We start from the raw sequence: 26,275 nt of genomic DNA, 5'->3' as shown, positions 1-26,275 counted from the left end.
TGCATTTCTCCATATATATACACATATATACACACACACATATATATGTGTGTGTGTGTGTATATATATATAAAATATATATGTATATGGCTAATAAGTCTTTAGAAAATCACAGAAATCATAGAAACTCCTGGAACTCTCTTGTGGGAAGACAATGAGAATGGAAAAATAGGATGAGACTCAACAGTGCTGTCCTAAAATTTAGAAGTTAAATAATCAAACTACTTCTGTAAAGTTTGTATGGTTTTGGTGTCTTTCCAGGACGTGTTGGGATTTCCCCACAGAAATGTTAGAAATGCCAGAATCAGTCATTTTGCAATACAGATTTTTATCTGTGTTTATCAGGAAATCCTGTTGGCTCATGTCAGTTTTTTCTCTTAGATCTGCTGCTGTCCCTATTAGTGAGAACAGCTTTATTAGTTAATTGCAAACACATATGGGGGTATTATTCTGATTTAAGAAACTCTTGCTTGGATTCAGTGCTTATATTCTTGTTCAGCACATCAGCAAGCTGTCTGGCTTCAGATGAGGTTGTTGTTTGATATTGATTTATTTAAGTTTCTGCTAGTCTTGTATAGATCCTGGCTTCATTTCAGGCTAATTTGGTTTTAACTGAAATTGATGAAGCAGCTATTTAACATAAGCTGATAGAAATGACTGCTAAGCTAGAGATGTGCCTCCAAACCTCCAAAAAACAAACAAAGAAAAATCTCAAAAAGCTTCTTCTTATGTGTGCATTTGGAGTAATCTCTTGAGCTGCTGCAAAGGGGAGGGGTGATTTTTTTTATTGCCAACTATAAAAATACAGAGCTTCAGATTAAACTGTGAAGGTACGGCGAAGAAAAATATCAGTGCACAGAGATTTTTTTGCTGAAAGATAAAAACAGACCTTGTCTAGTTACATTGGTGTAGTTCTGTGAAATGTAGGGACTCCTACAGATGGGGGATCCTGCCAGGGGTAGGATGGGGACAAGTGGTTTTCTAGTCCTGTGTTCTCTTTCTGACAGTGAAGAATCCCAGGTGCTTGTTGTCCGTGGTCTGCTTTTTTAATTTGTGACTATTTAATAATTCAAAAGACTTTTTAATGGGTTTTAAAGGCCCATCCAAGAAGCTCCTGGCCCCTGAGGTGGCCCTTAAGGAAGGACCTTACTGCAGAGCTACTGGAGTGGGCAGGGGGGATCTGGAGGGGACTCCCTCTTGCTCCCCAGAGGCAAGATCAACTTTAACTATTTTTCTCATGCTGCCTGGTTATTTTTTTCTCATTTATAATCTGATCATGCTCCCTTTGACCCCTGGAAACAACCCTTTAAATGCTCCAGAGTAGATTTTATTTCCCCCACTTATTCTTTTATATTTTCTGTTCCTTTTACCCCTGAACTTATTCACTGCTTCAGTAGCTGAGGATCTCTTGGAGTCATATTTGAATCCTGTTTTCAATATGTGGGCAAGAAAAATGGCCTGTACAGCAACTTTTTAATAACTTTTTCCATTATTCTGTATACTAATTGTACCAGTCTCAAATATATAATTAGATAGATAAAGTCTACAGATAAAGCCAAGCCCCTACTAATCTCTTTTCACCACTGAAAATTCCTGCAGTCAAAAGCAGGCTACGTAGAAGCAAATGCAATTCCAATTTATTTTAATGGGAATTCAGGATTTTCAGATCGTGGCTGATTAGAACTGCTCCTGATACCAATTTGTTGTAAATTATTCTTGTTTTGCATAACCCCAAACATATTAATTTGCTACTTAAAATTGCTGCTGCCTGCTGCTAACAATTAGATACCCAGGCTGTCAGTCCAAGTTTTTCCCTACTGAACCTGGCAGGGTTTAAGTGGCCCTTTTCTGCCTCACCTCTAGGAGTCCATCCCCAAAGAGCCAATATTAAATTTAGCAAAAATGAGGGCTGAATAATCACATGGATTCTGAACTGCTCATCCAGGCCAACTCTGCTCCTGCCTGAGTTGGAACTGTTTCAGGAGCACTTACAAAACTGAGTTATTTTAGTAGGCTGGAATATTTGGCTGTGAAAATAACATAGTCATTTTTTCCTCTATATTGGGAGGGACATCACTTAGGTATCACACACAGCTTCTACTTTTTGCTTGGACTGTGGTATCTTGGTGCAAATGAATGTTGAGGTAGTAGACTTATTTGAAAAGAAAAGAAATTAGATGACAAAATGCTAATTAAAATTTTTTGGACTCTCCTCCTATTGTTTTGTGATTGTTTTCTAGTTTCCTTTATATCCTTAAATATCTCCTTCCCTCTAGTGATGGTCCTGTAGTTAATTCAACTTGGTATTTGTTTACAGGCTTCATTTACAAATTGTTTTGATTGTACGAAACTTTTCTGGGGCAGAAATTACCTAATCAAAAGTAGCCCTTGGAAGGGCCATGAGTTTCATTTTTAGACCTTTGTCCAGAGAAATTTCTCTGTAAAAACACCTGAAGAAGTCACAGGGTAGAAAAAAGAAATGGAGAGGGAACGCCAGTGTATTCTTTTCCACATTTCAGCTGCTGGGGGAAAATGGGTTGGGTTTATTTGGTGATTGCTGCCATTACAGCTTCCTTAAAATGGTTGGATATTAGCTATACACAAGGAATCCACCATGGATAAGCATTCCTAATTTCTGAGAGATTTTTTTTCCTTCCTCTGCTACTTTGGAGGTTTTGTGATGCAGGTGCAGAGGCTTGGGATTGTGTTGCCTTAACCTTGTGAGGTGATCCCTTTGCAAACCAGGAGTTTCAGAAGAAAAGAGGTTTTTTTAATAGAAAGAAGTCTGGGGTTTTTTAATAGAACACTGATTTTTATTACTAGATGAGCTCTAACTCCTATTCTGATTTTGTTGTGCCACAGATGTAAAAGATGCTGAAATTACTGTAATAAGAATGAGGTAAAAAAATATCCATATCTTACTGTAGGCTTTGGAGAGTGCATGGAGCAGGGGGCAGGAAGGGATTTTCAGTTATATGCCAATCTAGGATTTTATAATGTGGTATAAAAACCTGATATTTTCAGGAGGGTTGAAAGAAATGCTGACAGCAGTTTCAGTTCTTTAAAAAATCATGTCTGTAAAACCAACTTTCTTTTCAGAGCTGGCAATACTGCAGGTATACAAAGACTGACAGGTATAAATCATCCTAAAAGCCACAAGTCTGGAATTTCTGCTCCTGGCTGCCAAGCAGCTTAATGTGAAAGGTGAATTTATATAATTATTTTCCCCCCTGCAGATTCAGAGATTCAGAGTGAGAGAATTGGAGGGTGCAGAAGAAGTGCTCCACATGTCCCTCTGTACCTCTGGGAATTACTCCTCCTTCATGCCTGTAATCATCCACTGAGTTTAGAATTTACTGTATCTGCCTGCTGTTGTTCATCAATGACTAAATATTTGAGGATTCTTGCCTCAGGTATGGGATTTTGAGACAGAGCTAGAATAGCGTTGAGTGATGAGCCATCCATAATTTTTTACTCTTGGTGAAATCATTAATGTTTATTATCTGCACTGCTATCTCTAAAAAGATCACTCATTTTCCAATGTCAATGTGATACTAGAACAAATATTTGGAAATTAGATAAACTTCATGTTAGTGAAATGCCATAAAGTCAAATGAGATTTGAAGAACAAAACATTTGAGTTCATGTCAGGGATTGACTGAAACAATAAAGTTCTGGGATTTTCATATTAAGTTCTTTCAATCTCCCTGAAAATCTTCCTTCTTCCTCCTCTGCACTGCAAGATACTAAATTTAGAGTTTAGTTTAGACACTAAAACTAGAGTTTTGAACAACTGCTGAACTTCTCATTTTATCTTAGCAAAATCCTCTTAGAACTGGAGAAAGGCCAAATTGTTTGTTTGAAAGGCCAGTTATTTGATAACACTATTGGTTTGTGTTATCAGAATGTAGTAGGGGAAATGATCTATGAAATGTTCACTTTGTAAAGGCTTCACTAGATTTTTGGATGTAACCTATGTTACATGGAAAGAGTTCTGATGGAAGATTTACAGAGTTATATACAGTGTGGGAAGAAAGATGACTCTGCTTTTTGTCATTAAAAAGTGCCCAACAGATAAAGCACGAGGAGGGTGCCACCAAACAGGCAGGGCAGAAATATTTCCCACTTGCAGGGTAACAGGGAGGACTAATCTGATTCAAGCCAAATTTACAAGCATTGCCTCACTCTTTTCTAAACTGGGGCTGTTGGCAGCTGTTAAATCAATTGTGAGCATTACAGCTCTTAAGTTACATTATTCATCAAAAATAACAAGCCTGCTTGCTGCACACACGCTTAACCCAGTCTTCACTGCAGCCAAGAGAAGAAGTGGGAAAAGTGCAAAATGTTCCTTAAGAGTGAATCCTAATGCAGAAGGAAAGTTTTCCTTGGTAGGGAACAGTTAGAAAGTGCAAAAAAATGTCCCAGTTCACAGCTGGGCCTGAACACGGCAGCTCAGAATTCCTGTCCCAAGGGGCAGAGAGCAGCAGAGAAAATGAGGATGGGGATGGTGATGGTGATGGTGATGATGATGGTGATGATGCTGGAGGAAGCTCCCTGGCCCTTGCAGTGCTGGCCATGCCTTGCCCAGACAGGGGTATTCAGGATTTATTGAGCAGTGCTGAAGGAGGGTCACTGCACAGTTAATTTTTAGGGAGGGAGCAGGATAAAGCCAAGGGCTGCCAAAGTGTGCCGTGTCCTTGGCACCAGGTGGGGATGTGAGGGCTTGATGTGAGCTGCTGGATCTGCAGGGCCAGGTTTGTAACTGTGGGAAGCTGTCACAGCCTCACTTTGTGGTGTCAGGGCAGCAGAACACAGCACTGATGGCATTTGTGTTAGTGGGAGATCGTTTCAGATTGCTTGGGCTATAATAGGACATTTTGCTAATGCATTTTGACAGCACCTTCAAAATACAGTTACACTTGCCTATCATAATCACTTGTTGTATGTTTCTAATCTGACACACAGGACAGGCAGCAAGGAGAGGAGGAAGGAAAAAAAAAAGAAATGCTTTAGTGACTTACATGGACATTATTACTATTACACTTTAACTGGATTCCTGTCTGAAGCACAGAGCCTTTTATAGAAGAAAAACTTTCCATGGGATGCTCAGAGCTGACATACACCCTTATTCTGTGGGTTTGGTGGGGAAATGAGGGCTCATGAGCTGCTGAACCATGGCTTTGCAGAAAAACACAGTTTAAGAACTTCTTCTAGGGTTATCTTCTAGTCCAGGGTTATCCCAAGCTGAATCCTTGTCTGCCTATGGTACACATTTTGTCCCAGCACAAGGCTGGGAGCTCCATTTCTGGTTGGAAAGCTTATGTGGGATCTCACCAGTCTGCAAAGCTTTTGTGTCAGGTGCAGAGATTGATCCATCAGCCCTGAGCTCTCAGAAATGCACCTGGATAGTAGTGAGTGTGAGATGTGTAACTGCTTAGTCAAGGACAAACCTTTTTCCAATTCTGCTCTCTGTACTGGCTTTTAAAATTTAGTATTTAGTGATAAAAAGGTCTCAATGACATGTATGCTGGAAACCAGTTGTTCCAGTCAAAGCTATATCAATAAGAAGGTAATTATTTCTGTTACAACTTCAGTTTTCAAGATTTTCTTGACTTGATTGCTTAAAATTGTTTATGTACTACTTTGTACCATTTGTACCAGTTTAATGTGTACAGCATTCATTTTTCTGGATTCTTTCTTGTTCTTGAAACTTAGCCTACAAAAAAGAAAACCTTTTTTATTGTCTTGAGATTTGTTCAGAAAAAGTAAAATAGATATTTTGGAAACAGACCTGTGATCAGAGCTTTGCTAAGCAAACTAAGCAGATGGAATTTGACTTCCCTATTACCTCTTAGTAAGCTCCAAAGAATTTTAATGGGAGTAGTTGGGAATATTCCTAGTAGGGAAAAAACCCCACCCTATTCTGCATCAGTTGGTCCTGATAGATACAGAATGTCAAATGTCATGGTGGATTCCCTAAATGCTTCCATCTTTTGAGGGTTTTGGATGTCCTTTCAGCCTCCTTGGTTTCTGCTTTTGACTGTTAAAGAAAGAAGTGGGAAAAAATTTATATAAAACCAATGTTGTAGTTAAATCCATGGTGCTTGCAATATTGTTCCTTCACTCAGAAAATGGCATGTCTATATAGTAAAACCTTTTTTATAAAACAATGCAGAGTCATGAAAGGCATTGTAATGCTGTTTTTTTATTCTTTTCCCCATAAAGTCCAGTGGAATTGCAAAGTGTTAATTGAACATGTGGCATTGGATATCAGCACACATTTGTTAGAAAAAGTACTGAGCAGAACAATGCAAACTTGGTTTCCTGTCCCTGTCTGCTGAATTCCCTGCATTGAGAAGTGAATGCTGTTGGAGAATATTGAGTTCTTGTTTCTGTTGCTGATTGTAAGGAAGGATTTCATTCTGTGGCAAATACCCTGTAAAATGGAATACATCAGATTCTTTGTTTTCTGAACAGCTGAGGTTCTGCCCACCTTGGATTCACACAGGTAGCAGGCAAGTGAAGAAAAATGCTGAACTGTGGGAATTTAAAAAAAATTTACATTTAATTGGTTTTTTGTTCAGCGGATAATTGCTTACCCTGCAAACCCAGACATTTTTAACACATGCACGCAAAATGAATGTTAGGTAATTAAGAAATTTCCTTTTAAAAGGAAAAATACCAAGGAAGAAGAGGCAAAAGCTAAAGCACACGATGCAGAAATGCACTTGGGTGTTCAGATAGTTTTGCAAAAGCCTTTCTTTTCAGCTGTAAGAAGATTGTCAGCTCGCAGATGTCCCCAGGGGCTGCAACTGTTTAATTTTCAGGGTTTCTGCTGGAAAGATGAAAATACAGTCGATGAAAAAGAAACACAAAGAGAAGAGGATGTTCTGACAGTGATGAGGCTGTAATATTTTGGGTCTTCTGTTTAAAGCTTTTCTTTAGAAATCACTGAAACCTCTCTGCGCATGACAATATCTATTTATCTGTTTAATGGCTTTAGATAAAATCATCCTCCTGTTGCCAGATTCTGACAGCACAGAGATATTTGAAGGCTGGTGCTCATGGCTTAAGTCTACATTAGCAAGAGGTGTGGCCAAAAAGGAGCATTCAGCAGTTGGAATTAAGGATTCTGTGCCCATACCATGACAGTTTTTAAGCATTTAAGTTCCACTTCAGAAAATCTCTATCAGGTCCTACAGACTTCCTGTAGCAGGGAGAACCCCTTCCAGTGTACCTGGAATAGATGCATTTGTGTGGTCTGGACGCACTTTATGTTGTGAATCATGTGACAAGAAGGGGAGAAATGGGATTTTGCTTTAAAAGTGTGGCTAAAATACTTAAATGGATGCAGCCATTAAGTGGCATTAACAGCATCACTAGCAAAGCAATGACTGTTTCCTGTACACTGCTACAAATTACAGCCATTTTTTGATACCCTAAATTATATTCCAGATTTAATGACAGTGGCTTAAACCTTAGGGATTTTTTCCTACAGCTTTAAGTGCCTGCCATTGCAGCAGCATTTCTCTTCTTAAGAGCTTCCCTTTCCCAGCACCAGCTCTCAGTGAATTCAAGAAATAATAAGTCAGTGGTTGGCAGTGAAAGTAGCACTGAGTAAGGCATAGGCACACAATTTCAGCTTCAATTTCAGCTTTTCAGCTCCAGTTCACACCACTGCTGAAAAATGTGAACTTTGGTTTTGGTTTGGGTTTATTTTTTTGGTTGGTTGGTTGGTTGTGTTTTGGAAGGGAGGGCAGTAAAGTATCTCCAGTGTTTGCTTCCTAAACTTTATGTGCCTCTGGCCTTGTCTTGCCTCCAGTGGTTGAATTCAAAAATGTGGTAAAATTGGGAAAAAGAACTGACTTTGAGGTATGAGAATCTGTGGGAAATGAAAGTACAGACATTCTAGTCACTGGCCATTAACTGAGCCATTCTATTTTTATTTTATCAGCATCTGGTATATTTAATGTTGTGAAAGTGTCATATTTAAGCCCAGCTGACAGCTAAGATGCTCACTTCTCTCCCCTCATGGGATGTGGGAGGGAATCAAAGGAGCAAAGTGAGGAAACTTGTGAGTTGAGAGAAAGATAGTGTAGTAGGGAAAACAAAAGCCATGCCCAAGTAAAAGAAAGCAAGGAATTGATTCCCCACTCTCCATCAGCAGGCAGGTGTTCAGCCATCCCCAGGAAGGGTGGGATGGAACATCCCTTTGGCCAAACGTGGCCAGCTGTCCCAGATGTGTCCCCTCCCCAATCCTTGTGCACCCCCAGCCTGCTCAGAAAAGACCTTGACACTGTATGTGCACTGTTCAGCAGTAAAAAATAAAAACTTGGTTGAATTATCAACACTATTTTCAGCACAAATGCAAAACACAGCCCCATAGCAGCTGCTGTGAAAAAAACTTAATCCTACCCCAGCCAAAAGCAGCATTAGAAATAGATTGTCTTTTTTATGTCAGTGGGCTGCTTGTGACAGGTAATGAATTAACAGCTCAAGAAACCAAAGTCCTCTCTTTTTTACCAACAAAATAAGTTCAGCAAGGGTGTGAAGAACACAAGCTTCCCACACACTGCTCGAGCAATGTGCCTGTAACCCTGACCTGAGAGCAAATCTCTGAGGGAAAAGGCGTTTGTTAAATTTCTTTTCCAATTAATTTGACAGCTCTGCTGAGACTCCTAACAAAAGTACTAATTCATGCAAATTGCAGTAGTGGACCTGTGTCATCAGGGAGCTGGGCTGGGCTCTCTGAAACAGCACACAGGCCACCAGGCAGAATTTTGATTAGAAGGTGACACTGGGTCTGGAGCCTATTCTGCATTAATTTTCTCCCAGGGACAGCAAAAGATTCCTGTATGTGCTAACAGAGGTGGGAAGTTGCAAAAGAATATTCAGCCTCAGTAAATGCATCATCGTCTTCCCTCCATCCCTGAGAGAAAATGTATCTTTTATATGTCTGAATTAACTGTTCTGACTTGGGATCTGTGCATTGACTGGGAGAGATATTCCATGGATTGCTCAAAATAAAAAACAAAACCCAAACCAAAGCCAAGGCCCAAATGTGTTAGATAGCAAGATAGAATCTGTGGTCCAATCTATAAATCAATTCATTTCATCAGACATGTCATGGGAAAAATAAGAACATTTTCCACTGTATAAATGACAGTGTAGAAGCAGATGGGTATGATCAAAGGATCAGAAGACATTGCTGTAAAGGCTGATTGAAAAGTTGGTGTTTGTTCATCACAGAGAAGATAAGCTCATGATAGATCTTTGTCAGAGGAGGAATGCCTTTGAGAGGACAGATCAAGAGCAGCTGGTCTTCCTGTCATGTAATAAAAACCAAGGGTATATTGATTTGGTGAAAAAAGTAACAAATTTGAAGGTAAATTGAAGGAAAGATGAATTTTTTGTACTTCACATCAACTACCTACACTGGAGCAGAATGCATTGTGACCAATAACTTCCAAAAAAACCCCAAATATTGGATAGTCTACATGAAGGTCAGTACAATGATGAATAACATAATTATCTTTGTTAAAAAATAAATTAACAGATATCTCTAACACTATATTTCCAGGTTTTTGAAATAGTATTTGAGTTGTAGGTATGAGGGTAAAATAATTTATATAGCGATTTACGAACATGGGTTTATTCAATTCCTGCTTAAGGAATACCTGTTTAAGTGATACCTGTTTTAAAGGTTGAAATACCTGTTTAAGTGATCCACTAAGATTTTTTTTCCCCCAAAACTGACTGCAGAGCAGCCTCAATGCCTCACACATTGTGAAATCAGGTGCTGGCTTGCCCACAAGAGAGAACCTCTTTGCTGTAAAGAGGTTTTAGGTCTGTTTTAGGTCTGCAATCTTTGACATTGCACTTAAACAAAGGTGCTGGCAGCAATCCTGGCTGAAATGCACTGCACAAAAAGAGACCCAGAAGCCCTGCAAGGCACAACGTGCAGCTATTACAGACTTTGGGTTTTTTGTGGTTGAAAGGTGCAGGGTTGTTCCCCCAGGACAGCGCTATCTCTTATGTACATATAATTAATATGTCTGCCAGTAACAGTTATTAAACAAAGGAACAGGAATTGTTTCTGCTCAATGGCTTGACCTGGGAGTAAAGCCAATTTAAGAAGCATCTGATTAAATATGTTAAGGTCACAGATCACTATAAAATATGAAGCGGGGAGGAAAAAGGCAAAAATTTACTCATGAAGAAGATTAAATACTACTGGGGTTTTTTTGGGGTTTTTTTTTGTGCTAGCAGCAGCTTTCAGGTGCAAAAATAAAAAGTGCTCATTCTGAGGAGTGTTTTTCTAGAGACATTTCAGTGTCACATTGTACTGAATCCTTGCCCCATGCATATCTCATGGACGGTGCAAGAATACAAATACTAAGGACATTTGTGATTCTTATTTCTTCAACAGAGAGAGTGGAATCCTACAGGCAAGGAGAGAAAGTCAATATCCTTACCTCTTTCTGGGGATATCCTTACAGTAGTGGTAATGGGGTCCAATCACAAGAAGAGCTTTTATCCCTCATTAGAGCCTTTTTCAATCTTATTTTTCTCTTCCCTCAGCTGCCAGCAGCACAGCCCATCACAGAGAAAGCCTGCTCTGCATGTACAGCAATAGCCTTTAGTTTTGAGAGCTGCTCACTTAAGTGGTGTCTTTTTATTCAAGTCTGATGACAAAGAGTGTGCCTGAAGTTCAGTGGAAATAGGAATCAAAAATACAGTCTAATTTTTAGAAGCCTTTTTGGGCTGAGTTGGTGTCCAAGAAGTTACAGAGAGGCTCAGGAGAGAGAGAGGATGCTACACACATATAGAATGCTGTGGAATTTATGGCTTTTGAAATACTGGTAAACAACCAGAGCTGCTGAAGGTCGCTTCATTGCTCTGAGGGGTTTTGAAGGAAACCAACATTATAAAATTTGCTGGTGAATGGGGTTCCATAGTGAAAAAAAGGGGGGGAAAGCTGTATAAACGCTTTCAAAAGGACCTGTAGAGCAGTTCAAAGATGCAAGGCTGTGTGTGAGCATTGAGGTGAGTCATTTAAGGAAAGACTGAAGGCAGCCCAGTGCCATGGTCCCTTTTACATGGTGGTGGGAGTGATAAGCTGGACTTGGTGGTCTCAGAAGTCTTTTCCAACCTAATTGATTCTGTGATTCCCTTCCCAACACACTGCCCAGCCAAAGGTCATCCTGTGACCTCAGGTCCAGCTTCAGGACTTTGTATCTATCAAAACACAAGCAAATCTATGTCCCTGCGGGGACTGGAGGATTTTCTCAAAATCCTGGAAGTGAAGAATGGGTCCTGATATGAGAAATAAAATATTGATTAGTTCAATTAATTCACCTGCTGCTGCTCAGGTGACAGTGGGAATAGTTTGCAAAGCCCCTCTAAGAGTGGCCACTTCCATGGGGAATGCTTCCCTGTCCTGGCGCAGGAGGTTTGTCCTGAGTTGCTCTCGTCTGTCTCGTTAGTGCACACTCTGAGGATGTGTTATCTGTGAGCTGCACAGGTTTGGGACTGAATTCCTTTCTTGGTAAATGCTGTGCCTTAATGCCTGGGTGACATTTCACCCCTGGGCTGTTTTAATGAGGAGCAGAGGAACAAAGAGAGGAAGCAATCAATGGGTGGGTGCTGGTCAGCCATGCCATGCATGTGTAATCCACTTCCAGCCTGTTGTGATGCTCCAGCCTCGCCAAAAAGCACGAAAAGCAGAGCTCCTGCAGGGCTGGGCAGTGCCAGGCGGTTTCTAAATGAAGTTTCCCTGACCTTGTGCAGGAGATGGGCCCTGTCAAGCCTGGAGTGCTGGGGCTGGGACATCTCCAGTACAGGCTCCACTTGTTCCTTGGTGTTTACAGCTGGGAATTGCTGAAATTGCTCTGTGTGCAAGGGGCTGCAGGACCTGAATGCTAAAATGCTCCTATTTGCTAACAGATTTATGTTTTAATTTAAAATTAATTCCAGTTTAAATTAATAATTTAACCCTTAATTAGGAGCATGTTTTCATCCCAAGCAGATGAGTTAGGCTGAGGCAAAATTCACTTTGCTGCAGAAAAGACAATTGCATTTCTTGAATCAGTGCCTAGCATAAACTGTTGTATGCATTTGTTTTCCTCTCACTGAATTAACTTTCCCTGCTCTCTGTCTCTGAGACAGACTCTTCAGTTTAGAGCTCAAGGAAGTTCATTTTCACACAGTAACAAGGACAACCAGAGTCCTGAAATTCTGACTAACAGGTGACTCAATAAAGTCATCCTGGCATCACACCCAAACAAAAGAGACTGAAATCAGAATAAATGCAGTTTTAGAATGCTGCAGTTGGGAGTTACCACAGGAGTCACCAGAGCCAACAGGCTTGAGGAGATCTTCCTAAAAAAGCAAAACCAGCCACCCTTGCTGTACTGTTTACATCACATATTTAGAAACTCCCAAAGTTTCCTTGACTCACTTTTAGTGTGCTAACAGTCTTTTCTTCCTGGCCCATTGCATCTACTTCCTCCTGCATTGTTCTCCATTGTGAGGGAAAGAAAAAATTCTTAGGTTTTGCAAGAAATGGAGTAAGTTGAGTAAAAGCAACTGCTGTTCACAGCTGGTTTCCTTGCTAAAATTAGAGATTCTGTGAAGACTTCCTATGCTAATTCCTATGATTTTTTTCAACCTAATTGAAACCAAAGCCATGGCAGTTGCCTCAAAAAGCTGAAGTTTCTTCTATCAGTACATGTAATCCAATTTGTCTGGCAGAGAAATTAATGCCTTTTGAAGTAACAGCTTTATTTTTTCTCTCATATATATCAGAATTAAAAAAAATGATTAGGAAAGGAATAATTATAGGAAGTACATCGACAATATTTTTCATTGGCACCTCCAGTTCTGAGCTTCAGTTTCAAGTGTAAATGCAGGGGGTTTTTTTTCCTCCTTTGGGCTGCAGTTGTGAATAATCTGAAATTGGTCTGACAGACAAAGACAGAAGTGCACGACAGCCTGAGGGGAAGGCATGAGATTGGGATGCCCTTGCTAGGGTACATTGGGACAGCAGGAATCTGACTGGCTCACCCCCCCCACTGACCATCACCACCTTTTCTTAAATGAGGTCCATGAGTTTTTCCCTGAGGGGTGAAAGAGACATTGATTAATAGAGCAGTTTCTTTACCCCTCTGAATCTGTCTTCTTCTAATACAAGCTTGCTTACTTGTGTTAAATTAATTGCTTTTATTAAAATGTTGGTGGCAGGGTCTTTCTTTCTGGTCATTGCATAAATCTAGCATATATATTTATTAAAATATTCTGCTGTATAAATACATCATTGCCTTGTGGGAGACTACCCATAAATGTAAAAGTGTCCCTTCAAGCTGGTTAAGCAAAACCATTGGAGTTTAAATATCTGGTAGCAAGTTTCCACAAGAAGTTCTAATGGAAGTTCTCTGTATTAATGAGGCAGATGAAGTGTGATGTTTATTCTTTATTGTGTTTACTTAGTTATTACTGCTGGTAAGAAGGGCATTGACATCTTTTGTGCCTGGCTTGCTGTCTCAGGGCTGGGAACAGAGGCAGTAAAGTCACTGGAGGTTCCTCTGTCAGCCAGAGGGGCTTGTTCCAGGTGCCTCACGGGCAGCACAGGGAAGGGGATGGCACTTGAGTTGTAAAAGGCTGCAAAAATAACAGCTACACAAAAAAAAAAAGAAAACAAAAACAAACCCAGTTGTTTCCTGCTGCATTTCCTCCTGGTGGAGCGGTGTAAGAAGGACTTGGGTTTCCTTTATTTCCTGCAGTTAAATGGGAATCCCCAAACACCCTGGCAGCCCTTGAGGAGAGGGGAGCACCAGCAGTGCCAGCTGGATGGGCTGTGCCGGGTCGGACAGGTCCGTGCTGCTCACACAAGGTCACTTTTAGCAGTTCTGCTGTTCTTTAGCAATTCTTACAATTCTGCTGTAACAGATTGTCTGCTGGGGCTGTGACTCAGAGGCTCAGACTCTGGGTTGTTTCCTCAGGGCTTGCAGGAGAGAACTTGGAGCAGGAGCTGTCTTTGCCAGCTGCTTTGCTGCAGCCTGGAAGTTGGAGGGAGCAGCTGCAGCCAAGCACTGCTGTTTGCCAGGGCTGAGAAGTGCTGAAGGGTGGCTGAGATTGGCACTTCTCTGTGAAACCCTTGTGCTCCTCCTGCTGTCCCTTGTTAGAGCAGGCTGTCCCTATTTAGGATATTTCAGAGAAGAGCAGAGTAGTTGTTCTCTCACCATTCACCAGACCATTTCACTCAGGTGTTCGGCATCAGGAGCTAACCAACAAATCTCCCTTGCCCAGGTGTTTATTTAGGTGTTGGGGATAGACAATAACAGTCCCTCCCTCCTCCATCACTTGAAAAGCTGCTGAGATAGCTGTTCAGAGCTTTTTCCCACCACAGGCTGCCTGTCTTAGACTTTGCTAACCCAAAAAAAAAAATCTTTCTTCTACAGGTCATGCAAGTTCCTGATAGTATCAGAAGCAGCTCATTGACAAAATTATTCAAAAATGGAAAAGATCTTTCTCTGTTCAGGTTATTTTCTGGGTTTTGGCTTACTTGCTCCTGACTGGATGAACTGAAGAGACATAGTTTGCAATCAGTGTGCCCTTGTAAGAAAATGTTAGCAGCAGAGAGAAGATGAAGTTAGTTTCTTATGCAGGGTAGGGCCAAAGTTTTGGTAAATTAAGCAGAAGAGAAGGAAAAGGAGTGAAGTTCTCAAAATGAAGCGTAGAAAATGTTTCTTAGTGGCGCAATGCACTGTTTTGTTTTCCAGGGAAAATTAAATGCAAATCCAAGCTGATGCATGAACTCCATTCTACCAAGACGTTTTATTTCTGTCAGCTCTGATTATGAGAAAAATCTGTAATTTTAGATCGTAAATGTCTGCAAACTGATCCCCGGATGGGTTGGTTCCAGAGCAGTAGTCACATGTTAGAATCAAGATGTCCATGGAATTTAAAACTCTATCCCCTGTTACTTTGCAGCCTGTCGAGCTGGGTTCTACAAAGCCTCTGCTGGCAATGTGAAGTGTGCCAAATGCCCCCCTCACAGCTCCACCTACGAAGATGCATCTCTGAACTGCAGGTGTGAAAAGAATTACTTTCGCTCTGAGAAAGACCCTCCATCCATGGCTTGCACCAGTGAGTAGCTCATTCTGCTCGGGGCTGTCATTCTTGCTGCTCCATCTGTCCCTCCACAACAGCTCGCCTGCTTGCTTCCTCTCATGTCCCACTGCAGTCAGCCATCCACTCCCTCTCGTGTCTTCTTGAGTGTTGGACAGGCTGCTGGAATTTGGTGGGCTGGGTTTGTGTCTTTTCTGATTTCATTTTCTCCTTCTTGTACCCTGTCAGACTCGAGAAGGAGAAGCAGGATTTTTTTATTGCTACCAGTACTCAGCCCTCAATCCTGAACTGCGCCCTGAGGGAACTCTCTATTTATAAGAAAACATGGTTCCTGTTAGCCTAGGTCTGTAATCTAGTGAAATATTGCAGGAGTCTCCACAGGAAATAATCAGAAGAGTTTGGTTATGAATTTTTATTTTTTTTTTACTTTTATATTTCTGCGCCCTCGTTGCTCCCATTTTGGGAGCACCCTTTGGGAGAAAATCTCACTCCCTGCTTTCCCTTCCCCAGGACCGCCATCCGCCCCGAGAAACGTCATCTCCAACATCAACGAGACCTCCGTCATCCTGGACTGGAGCTGGCCCCTGGACACGGGGGGCAGGAAGGACGTCACCTTCAACATCGTCTGCAAGAAGTGCTCGGGGGGCGGCCGGCTGTGCGAGCCCTGCAGCGACAACGTGCGCTTCCTGCCGCGCCAGAGCGGCCTCACCAACACCACCGTGACCGTGGTGGACCTGCTGGCACACACCAACTACACCTTCGAGATCGACGCGCTCAACGGCGTCTCCGACCTCAGCACCCTCTCCAGGCAGTTTGCCACTGTCAGCATCACCACCAACCAGGCTGGTGAGTCTCTCTCTGCCCACCTTTCCTTTGGAGCTGCTGGGGTTTGTGCACCTGTTGTGTTTGGGGGGTTCCCAGACGGAGGAAGGAAGGATGAATCTGACTCCATGCGGTATTTTTGGGGTCCCCTTTCATGGGGAGGAAAGATCAATCTGACTCCATGTTCTTAGAAGGCTAATTTATTATTCTATTCTATTCTATTCTATTCTATTCTATTCTATTCTATTCTATTCTATTCTATTCTATTCTATTCTATTCTATTCTGCAACACTACAACTACACTAAAGAATAGAGACAGGATACTTACAGAAGGCTTAACAAGGCACTAATGAAAAACTCGTGACTCCTTCCAGAGTCTGACACAGCTGGCTGTGGTTGGTCATTAAGTTAAAACAATTCACCTGAAACCGACCAACCAACCAACCACCTGTGGGTAAAGAAACTCTAAACCACATTCCAAAGCAGCAAAACACAGGAGAAGCAAATGAGATAATATTGTTTTTCCTTTTTCTCTGAGGCCTCTCAGCTTCCCAGGAGAAGAAATCCTGATGAAGGGATTTTACAGAAAATATGACAGTGACAACTCCATGTTCTCAGGAGGCTAATTTATTATTTTATAATACTATATAATATTAGAGAATGCTATACTAAACTATACTAAAGAATACAGAAAGGATACTTACAGAATGCCAAAAAGATAATAATGAAAACTCGTGACTCTTTCCAGAGTCCCAACAGAGCTTGGCCCTGATTGGCCATTGAGTGAAATCAGACACCAGAATCCAATGAAACAACCACCTGTGGGTAAACAATCTCCAAACTCATTCCACATGAGCAAAACACAGGAGAAGCAAATCAGATAATTATTGTTTTCCCTTTTTTCTGAGACTTCTCAGCCTCCCAGGGGAAAAATCCTGGGCAAAGGGATTTTTCTGAGAATGTGAATACCACATGCACCTTTGTTTCCTCTCCTGATTTGCAGAATCTGCTCTGTGCCAGGGTGACTAATTGTCTGGGATATTCCTGTAAAAGTAAAAGTAGAAACAAACCCAGTGTGTGTTTCTGTCAAAGAACCTGGCAGCATGACTGTTATGATTAACTCCCAGTTCCCAGTTAATAGTCTCTAATAGCAGGCTTACATGATTCCTCAGCCAGAATGTGTTTTATTAATAAAACCAGATTTTAATAAAACACTCATTTCAGTAATCTCCAACGTAAATTACTGTAGTAATCTTAGTGATTAATTTTGATTAAATAGAAGTGAAAAAAGGCTTTGATGTTAGATGCATAGAAAGCTAACATTAAATTAGAGAGGTTGAAAACACAGCTTTTTTTTTTTGTTTTTAACTCCTTTACAAGTTGTCTCACCAACTCTGAATTATTTCCAACATGATGGGGGTGTGGAGCTGAATACTGAATTAGATCCTGGTGTCACAGTTGATGGGGTACAAAAGGGCTGCTCTCCTTCTGTGGAGACTTATTAAAGCCTTTGAGGCCCTGCATGAGCACGGCAGTGTGCCCTGGCTGTTGGATCAGAGCCTTTGTCATCACTGCACTGTTCTGCCATTTGCTTCTCATTTGACATGGCTCCATTTATCTGAAAGTTGTGAAGAATCTAGACTCTTTCCTGGCATTTGGTTGGGTGTGAAATTTTTAGGAGCAATGTGTGCCAGTGAAGAGAGAGACTAGATGCTGCAATTTCTGTGCTTGTGCTCCATGCAGCTTCATCAGGAGGCTTTGTGCAGAAAACATGCATGTGTTCAGTAAGCCTCCTCCCACGTCCTCCCATCCCACACCATGTCCCCAAAATACTTCCAGTTCTGTCTTCCTGAAAGCACAGACAAGTTCACATTGTTCTAAGTAGGCATCCTCCTGGTGGGCTGTGTTATTGCAATGTTTTTCACTGTAGAGGGTGTATGTTTTCTCCTTAAATCACAGATCAGCTATAGTGGGAGGCATAAAAATGTAAGAACAGGCTATTTCCTGACCCCAGTCACTACATTTCCCAATGCTTTGGTGGGCTGTCTAACTGTGCAGTAGGCAGACAGAGGTGAATCCACCCAAATCAGCCCTGGAACCTGCATTTTATGTCCATTCAATTTGTTGCTGTTACTGTTCATTGTTTTAGATTTTCAGATCAGTGACTTGGAGCATCCTTGTTAAGTTGCCCACAGTTTTCTCCTGTTTCTCTGATCAAAGGTGTTGCCTTTCAGCTTGTTCATCACCACAGCAGTTAGAAATCACCCGAGGACAGTCCACAAAAAATAAACTGTCCAGGATCAGGGAAGTTCTTTCTCTGCAGAGGCCTCCTGCTTTGCAGTGTGCTTCCCTAGAAGCAGAGCTGTTGCCTTTGCACTGCAAGGTGGATTTTGATTTTGGTGTGGAACACACAGTACCTGGAATGTGGCAAAGTCAAAAGCATTTCTGGCAGTAGCAGCTCTGTTCACTGTAACCCACAGGCCGCTTAAGCAGTTTATTTTCTGCTTTTATGCATGGCCCATTTTTTCTTTAAGTACATTTAGGTGATGTGGGTTAGTACAGGCTTAATTGTGCTATCTCTTGATCATGCCAATTGGTTTACTGTATTAGAATTCCCCTAGAAACTCTGCAAGTTGTTAAAATTAGACCTTAAGTATGTATATAAGCAGTCTCCTAAAGTATAATTACAAAAGCATAATGGCATTCCCTCACTGGTCAGATCACAAAAGGGATATATCAGAAGCACATTTTTAGCTCTGTAAGGTCTAGAATGCTGTCCCTAGAGAGTTTTTTACAGCTTTATCCTTAATTTCCGTGTACCATATCCAAATGGGTTGGGTCTGGGTTGCCATGAAGGGTCACAAATTCAGGGTAGACCAGAGGGGCCATGGGGCAGAGCAAGCAGAAGGAGCAAAATTAAAACCCTGTAGAGGGTAGATGGGAACAAGAGGGTCAAGTCTATGACCCTCTTTTTGCAACAGCATTTTCCTGGCAGCTGCTCCACATCAATCTGAATATTCTGTCTCAAAACACCATGCTTTGCATGTGCATCTTCCTGAACTCTTACCCCTTCCATTATTTAGTGATGATTCAGTGTTCATGCTTCAAGCAAAATTATTATTAACATCAAAGTTTTGTGAAAATAATTAAATTTTCTGTATTTTCCCAATCTACTCATGCCAATTCCCAAATATTTTCCTTTTTTCCCCCCTAATATCTCAGTTCTTTGTTTCATTGATGATAAAATAGATTGTTTTCTTTTGATCACCAAAAGCACACTGTAACAGCTTTAAATGGAGCTTAGCTCTTAAGGACTTAAGGCCCTTTAACCAAAGGTCTCAGCAGTGCAGCAGCAGCAAAAGGTGGTAGCAACTGAATTCTACAATAAGGCAATGTCAGCACTAAACCAATTCCAAAGAGTTTCGTGCTGTCACATCTCCTGGCATCAGCAGAAGAGCAAATGGGACATGTTGTAACAAGAGACTTCTTCAAATTCTGTCCTCAGCTCTTCCACACAATTCAGGCAGGATGCAGATAGGTGCCAAAAGTAAATAAATTGGAGAATAAAGAGGAATCCCTGCAGATGAAACATAGAAGGCTTTTTGTGGACTCAATTTCAGCTAGAAATGTCAGTTTTTTCCTAACTGCAGAAAGTGATTATGCTGCTCAGTTGAGAGAATAAAAGTGCCTAATCCTGAGTTTTGGCCTCTCCACAGATCAGTTGTGCACTTGCAAAATTTTGATTCCTTTCTCTGTCAGAGACTTTTCCTAGAGGAAGCTTAGAGAGCAGCCACCCCTGCATCCAAACTGAGGCATCCTATGCAAAGCTGCATTATAAATAAAAACAAGATATACATAATAGCCCCAGATCTACTTTCTATCACCTCAAGCTTCTCTTGACAAGCAGTAGTTTGGTTATCTAGAGTCTCTTTCTTTATCTTTTATACTTCTAAAAGCCAGGAGGCAGAACAAGCCATGTAACTTGTTTAATCATCTTGCCTAATCATTGAACCCAGGCATGAAAAGCCGTAGGGAATCGGTTTGTTTAAGGAGAAAGTAACCAGTAAGGCACTACAGGTTATTACAAGATGCCAGGATGAAAATTATTGAAAATATAACCTTTTGAACAAAAGTAAGGTAGAGATAGAGAAATTAGGATCATTAGGAGTGTTGAAGGGTTTGCAGTATCTTGATTTCCCTGTGCCATTTAAAATTCCAAGCCATATGTTAATTTCAGCTTGGAGGAATAAACATTTACAATGGAGAAAGAACCAGTCAAATTTTCAGTCCTCTTTTAAGTAGAGACTTCTGTGGCTCCTTGGAAGGCTTGTTAAAACCTCCTCAGAACCAGAATTTTATTTGCCTGAAATCTCTGGCTTCAAGGGAATAAGTTCAGCCCCAAGCTTTGTTTCAATGTATGTATTTGATTATTTGCAGGTACTTTGATGCTATTTATGTGCTCAGCCTGCACTGCACTGTCTTCAGCAGCTCACAAATGATGTGTGATGCTCCCTGTTTAAATAAAATCCATATTTAGAGAGGTTGTGTGCACTTTACAACCTATATCCCAAGGCAAGTCCCTTAAGTAGATCTGTCTTCTAAGAGAGACAATTTGAGAGAGGCACAGATGTTTGGGGGATGATATATTTCTTTCTTTCCCTATGGCCCTTATAAAAAGGACAAGAAGATAGACTTATTAAAAGTGAGCTAATGACATGATGTAGGGAGTCTCTGGTTCACTGACTGTTATTACAGCTGTGCCCCATTACGTCCTGAATACCTAGGACATGCTTGTTTTCCTGAATGACATTTATCTTTTGAGTTTCAAACATTCCTGGCATAAATAAAGATTTTACGCTCTTCAAATGTGTTTTACAGTTCAGCCCAGAGGCTATTCAAGGATCATTTTAACTCAATAAAACTCCTTTAGGGATATAAAAGAGAAGTGTTTTTAACAATGTCACTCCATGCATAGCCTGTTATTAGCTGGAGATGTTCTGCCTGCAAAGTCTTTGATCCCTTTTCCCCCTGAACGTCAAGGAAGCTCTGCCAAGGCTTCAAAGTCTGTGACACACACACTGGGCTCTTCAGTCCTCATGTGAACGCTCCTGACCTGACAGAAAGTTCACAGGTGAAGTTTGTGGCTCAGAGAGTTTTTCCTCTTTTAGAACTTTTAGCTGGTTTTTCCACAGATCAAGGTGAGATTTAATTCAGCACTCGGTGGATAATGGTTTTCTTTGCTTGCTTCTGTTAGTCTTCCTCATTTAATATCTTAGTTTGGCACAAGAGTAAAAATGAAGGAATGCAGGTAAGCAGGGTGCTTAGTCCTCTGTTAAATAATAAACCTTAGACTTCTGTCTCTCTCTGTTATCTGTGCTGGCATTCTCAGTAACCACTGAGGGAAATTGTGTTCCTCTTGATTGTAAACACAGCTATCAATTTGCTTTCTGAAGCAATTCCCTCTAGGCAATTTGCAAGCTGGGAAGAGATGGGAAAAATTGTTCCTTTGGGTTTGGGGACTGTTCCTGCAATGGGAATTATGAGCGTAATACCTGTCAGCTTCTAGAGCAAAAAGAGTCTTTTTTTTAGCATTCCTTTTAGTAAACTATATCTCCGTGTATATTTAAAAAATGTTTTAAATGAAACAAAAATATTAAATCATCTCCAAATCCAAAAGTGTGAAAGATGTCAGCACCTTTCAAGTTTTTCTGTTTGAGGCTCTTCTTTCCTGATGAACCTCCACAAATGCAGCTGCACCAAATGACAGGGCAAGAAGTTTGAGAAATTTTGTCTCTTTTCTTGTACTGAGCAGGTAGAAAATACTTACTGACAAACCAGTTCAGGAGCTCTTGGTGATGACTTAAAAGGAGAGAAAGTATTTTGTATCATAAATTGTCTTCTCCAGTTTTGGATAATGGCTTTTTTAGAGATAGTTCTTAAGTATATTCTTACATTGTGCATGGGGTTTCTCTGGTTGAGGAAATAATCAGATTATCACAGAAAGGGAAAGCCTGCTCAGCACCTGTATGTTGGTGTGAGCATGGTGAATAAATTCTTCTTTCTGAACACTTCACTCCAGGAAATGTGAGGCTCTAAAATCCTCTAAGGTAATGTAACAAAGGGGTAGGGAAAGCAAAGAAAAACAGTTTATTTAAACTGATAGGGTCTTAACACATTCAGTGAAAAATATGAACTATTGCAAAGCTCCCACCATCACCACCTCAACAGAGAGCAGAAAGAATAACATTTGTGTTGTGAGTACCTTTGGGATGAATCCTTATGAAAGCACATCCAGCATTTGTATCCTCTCTGAAATAACAGCTGGGAATGCCACAGCACCATAATTTCCAGTTTCTGAAGCGAGTGCCTTGTGCAGTCTGATCCTCCCCAAATGGACATGGCATTTCCATGACTTATTATACATGTGTTTAACACATGAGCAAATCAAACCTTTTGTTTGCTCAGGGGAAGGCGTTTGCTATCTCTTTTAATAAAAAGAGGGAGAAGCAAGAACATGTTTGCGCTACGCTTAATGACGTTTTCTTTTAATTTAGGATTTATTTGTAAAAGTGAGAAATGAGCTCTGATAATCACTTGTCCAGTGACAGCTGCTGCCCAGAAGGTTGCCTTTCTGTGCACTTGAGAGGGAAATCAAGCAGCTGCCTTTTGGTGTAATTCCTGCTGAAGCTGCTTGTTTCCCCCTTTCCAGTTCCCTGCAGTCTTTCTTCCTCAGCACCTGTGAAATGCCTGCAGCCACTCTGGAGTCTGTAACCACAGACTGGAGCCTTTCACAGATGCATTTGGGCACTTCTGCCATAATGCAGGCAGTCATCCATCAGAACAGCCACGAACAAACCAGTTTTTATTTTTTTTTTCTGTTTCTGGGAGAAATGTGCCCAGCTTTGTTTCATCCAATGGCAGCCTGCTTGAGCTTGCCTTTGAAGTTTTGTCCTTCCACGTTTTCATGTGTGGAAATGTGATCTTGATAGGCCTTCTCCCAGAAACTGTGAGCCTTTTCACCCCCTTTCTTATGATAGAACCCTACCAGGATCCAGCCTGGGGCTGGTGTGAGGGGCTTTTTGCTGATGTGGGGTGAGTGAACTCCCTGATGCCTTGTGGAAGGCATGACAGTCACCCAGTGATGTTACAGAATCAGGTGACATTTTACAGCCCAGGTCATAAAAACAGATTGAGCCTGCTGCAGCTCAAGGAAAAGGTGCAGGGGGACAAACACAGGCACTGTGCTGGTTTAACTGTGTGCTCTGGAGATTAAAGGGCAAAGGGCTGTGCCTGCACGTGCCTTGAAGTGGTGGGGAGCTCTATCTGGAGGAGCAGCGTGGAGGGTTCAGCAGGTTTCCAAATAGTTGTTAAAGTGGGACTGTTTCCTCCTCCTCCTGCCTCCTGAGAGGCACCTGGGGACCTTCTTGGAATGTGCCCCTGGGATGGGGCTTGCTTGCTTCAGCACAATCTTGTAGCAGTGCTTAACAGAGAAAGTGAATAGGAGTGCAGGCAGAGGAGGTTGAAAACAGGGCAGGTCCTGCTTTCTGTGAGCAGGCTTCTCTCATAAACCCCTTCTACTCTAATCCATCCACAGAATAGATGCTGGAGGTGTTGAAGATTCCAAGTAAAAGCACAGCTGTTCACAGACTTCATGTTAGTGTGATCATGTCGTGGAGATGTGGCATCATTACACAGATTTGCTTGGGACTCTTAAAAATTAAGTAGTGGAATTGAAGGATAAACCCAAAGGTAAAAGGTTGGTTCTCAAAAAAAACCAGGTGCTGGGTGGTTTTGTATGAATTAAAATGTGTGTGTAGAGCATTGTGAGCAGTGCCAGACCAGCACCATGGTGAGTTCTCTCCTGTCCTGACTGTGGATGGGGCTCCAGTGCTCCAGAGAAACTGAGTCCAGGTGAGAGATCAGTTTGTTTATTCAAACACTGGTGTTTCTACTTTAAATTGCATGATAGTTTTGTGGTTTGGATGCTGGTCCTCTAAGACTGGCAGATTTAAGTTTGAGTCCCAGTGGATCCTACTTTGGATAGGAGAATGCAGATTTAATTTTCAGGTTATGATCTTTATTTACAGCTCTTGTTCCACATTACCTCCTGGGGGTATCATAGACAGTAAAGAAAATTTATAGGTTATATCAGATTACAGTATTGTGATTAGATAATAAAAGCATCACTTTTCTAAAGAAAGAAAAAGGAACAAGCCTTCCCTTTTTTCAGCAGGGCAGGAGTTGAAAATTGAGTAGAACAGTCAATTCTGCTTGGTCACCATTTTTCAGCATCGTTTGGAATATCCTAGGCAAAGCATATTTTACTCTTGTTTGCAAACAAAAGCTGGAAGTGAGCTGTGAGTCATTTTAGAATTAAATCCTTTCCTAAAATTTAATTTGTGACCTAGAAACCTAAGCCAGAAACAATAGGACTCTAAATGTTTCAGCAGTTGTACACATGTGCCTTCGCAGAGTTAATACTGAGTTCTCCCTGTCACAGGACAGGGGATTTTCTTTCAGTGCATTTATACATCTGTATAAAGCCAGTCACATATGAAAACAATAACCAAGGAATAAGGAAAAAGTCAATAAGGAAATTTATATATAGCTGCTATTAAACTGGAGGAAAACAAATCATCTGTTGGGGTCAGTTTCAGTGGGAAATCAATTTGAGCAGAGTTTTATTGTCGTCTCTGCAGATCCTTCATGTTATTTGCTTGCACCTTTAATAGTCATGACTGAGGAGGTTTTTACACTTGAGCCTGAGCTCCCTGAATCATTGTGTTTGTTACCTTTTCAACATGCACATTCCCAGTTGTCACAAATGCTACCTAACAACAGCGAGTGCTCAAAGTACATTTCCCCTCTCAGCTCCAGGGAGTTTTCAAGGTTCCTGTTAAGTGCTCGGAGCAGTTAGGCTGCAGTGCCAGACAAATTCGAACCATGTGAAGTGTAAAAATGCCTCTCTGTGCAATGCATGGGACTGCTGAGACTAAAACTCTTCATATATGTCCACACAAGCCTAAAGTTAGTCATAAAAATCCAGTTACTGTTCAAGTGAAGGAGTTGAGTGCTAATACATGAATCAAAATATCGATAAAAATGTAAATACCTGGTGGCATATGAGACATGGGATTAATTTAAAAATCACTGAAACATCTTCTTAGTCTAAAAAAGTGCTCTCCTAAAGTTTTACCTTCAGGTGCAAGTTTTCTAAACGGTGAACTAATTTAACATTTGCATTCCTGTTGATGCTTTCATATAGTTTTAAAAAATTTCAAATAATCCTAAAAAGCTTAATAATGTCTCATTATTTGCTAACCCAGTTGTTTAGTCAGTGAGAGCTGCAGATTTAAGATAGAAATTTCATTTTTAAATTTCAATTTAGGTTATAAAAATAATGGAAATTCAATGAAAAATGGCTGTTCTAAATATCATGTATTTCTCTTCCTTTTTGTAGCCTGATTTTGAATTCCATCTTGTCCTGTTGTGGTTATTTATTTCTCTTTAGGAAACTCTTGATTCTCTTTCCCTCATATGGAAGACTAAAGTGTAAGCATTGTTGCACATGGTGATGCCTTCACTGTTTACAGGTTTATAATGTTAACTGCCTTTACTTTGATTTTTCTTTTTGCTGCATTTTCAGATGCTTCCAATTAAATAGTAAAATACAGTAACTAAGCTGCTCTGATGTTACAAAATGGAAATTAAGGCTGACTTCTGTTTAGACAGTATTTAGAACAGAGCTTATAAAGTTTTGCATTGTATTCGGGGCATGTGTACAACAAGAGATTAATTAAATGGCCCAAATGTCAGGTTATTTCCCCAAATTACACCCCAACCCTGGGTTGGGACCATATTCAGGTTATCCTAACTCTTACTGTATCTTAAATTCATGGATTGTAGTAGATTTAAGCATAAACTTAGAAGTTATCTGAACAAGGTATTTTCTTTAATTGGGTTCAAGCCTTCTAGCACTTTTCAAACCCACCTATCTAACATGTATAGCAAAAAAAAAAAAAAAAGGCCAAAAGAGTGCATTAAAATTTAAAACTGTGACAGTCCAGCTTGTCACTGACCAGCAAAGAAAGGTTTTGTGCTGGGATTTTTTTCCATTTTGTCTCACCTTGGTGTGGGATCAAAGGTGGCTGAAACATGAAGTTCCCTTGATTATTTATCTCCCCTCCCTGAGCCCATGCAGTGGGATTCTGGTTCTTCCAGACACTCTGGATGTCTCATTTCTGAGCAGCTTTGGGAACCCTGGGGATTAGGGAAGGTATATGAATGTTTTATAATGTTATTGATAACTGCAGAGCAGATGTTT

The 26,275-nt window shown here is 40.8% G+C and overlaps 1 protein-coding gene across 1 annotated transcript in view; it reads left to right on the top strand.

Moving 5' to 3' along the window:
* EPHA3 (EPH receptor A3) overlaps positions 1–26,275 on the top strand; it is a gene marked incomplete at its 3' end in the record, with an annotated part of 172,497 nt that overhangs the window by 98,549 nt on the left and 47,673 nt on the right. The window contains exons 4-5 of the mRNA XM_084227195.1: positions 14,992–15,147; positions 15,640–15,975. Coding sequence (XP_084083321.1) covers positions 14,992–15,147; positions 15,640–15,975 — 492 coding nt within the window. The remainder of the gene's footprint in view (positions 1–14,991; positions 15,148–15,639; positions 15,976–26,275) is intronic.

The sequence above is a fragment of the Fringilla coelebs genome, assembly GCF_963513975.1.
Source record: "Fringilla coelebs genome assembly, chromosome: 2".
Taxonomy (NCBI): Eukaryota; Metazoa; Chordata; class Aves; order Passeriformes; family Fringillidae; genus Fringilla; species Fringilla coelebs.
Note: the sequence above shows the minus strand (reverse complement) of the source record. Positions and strands in the feature narration are given on the sequence as shown.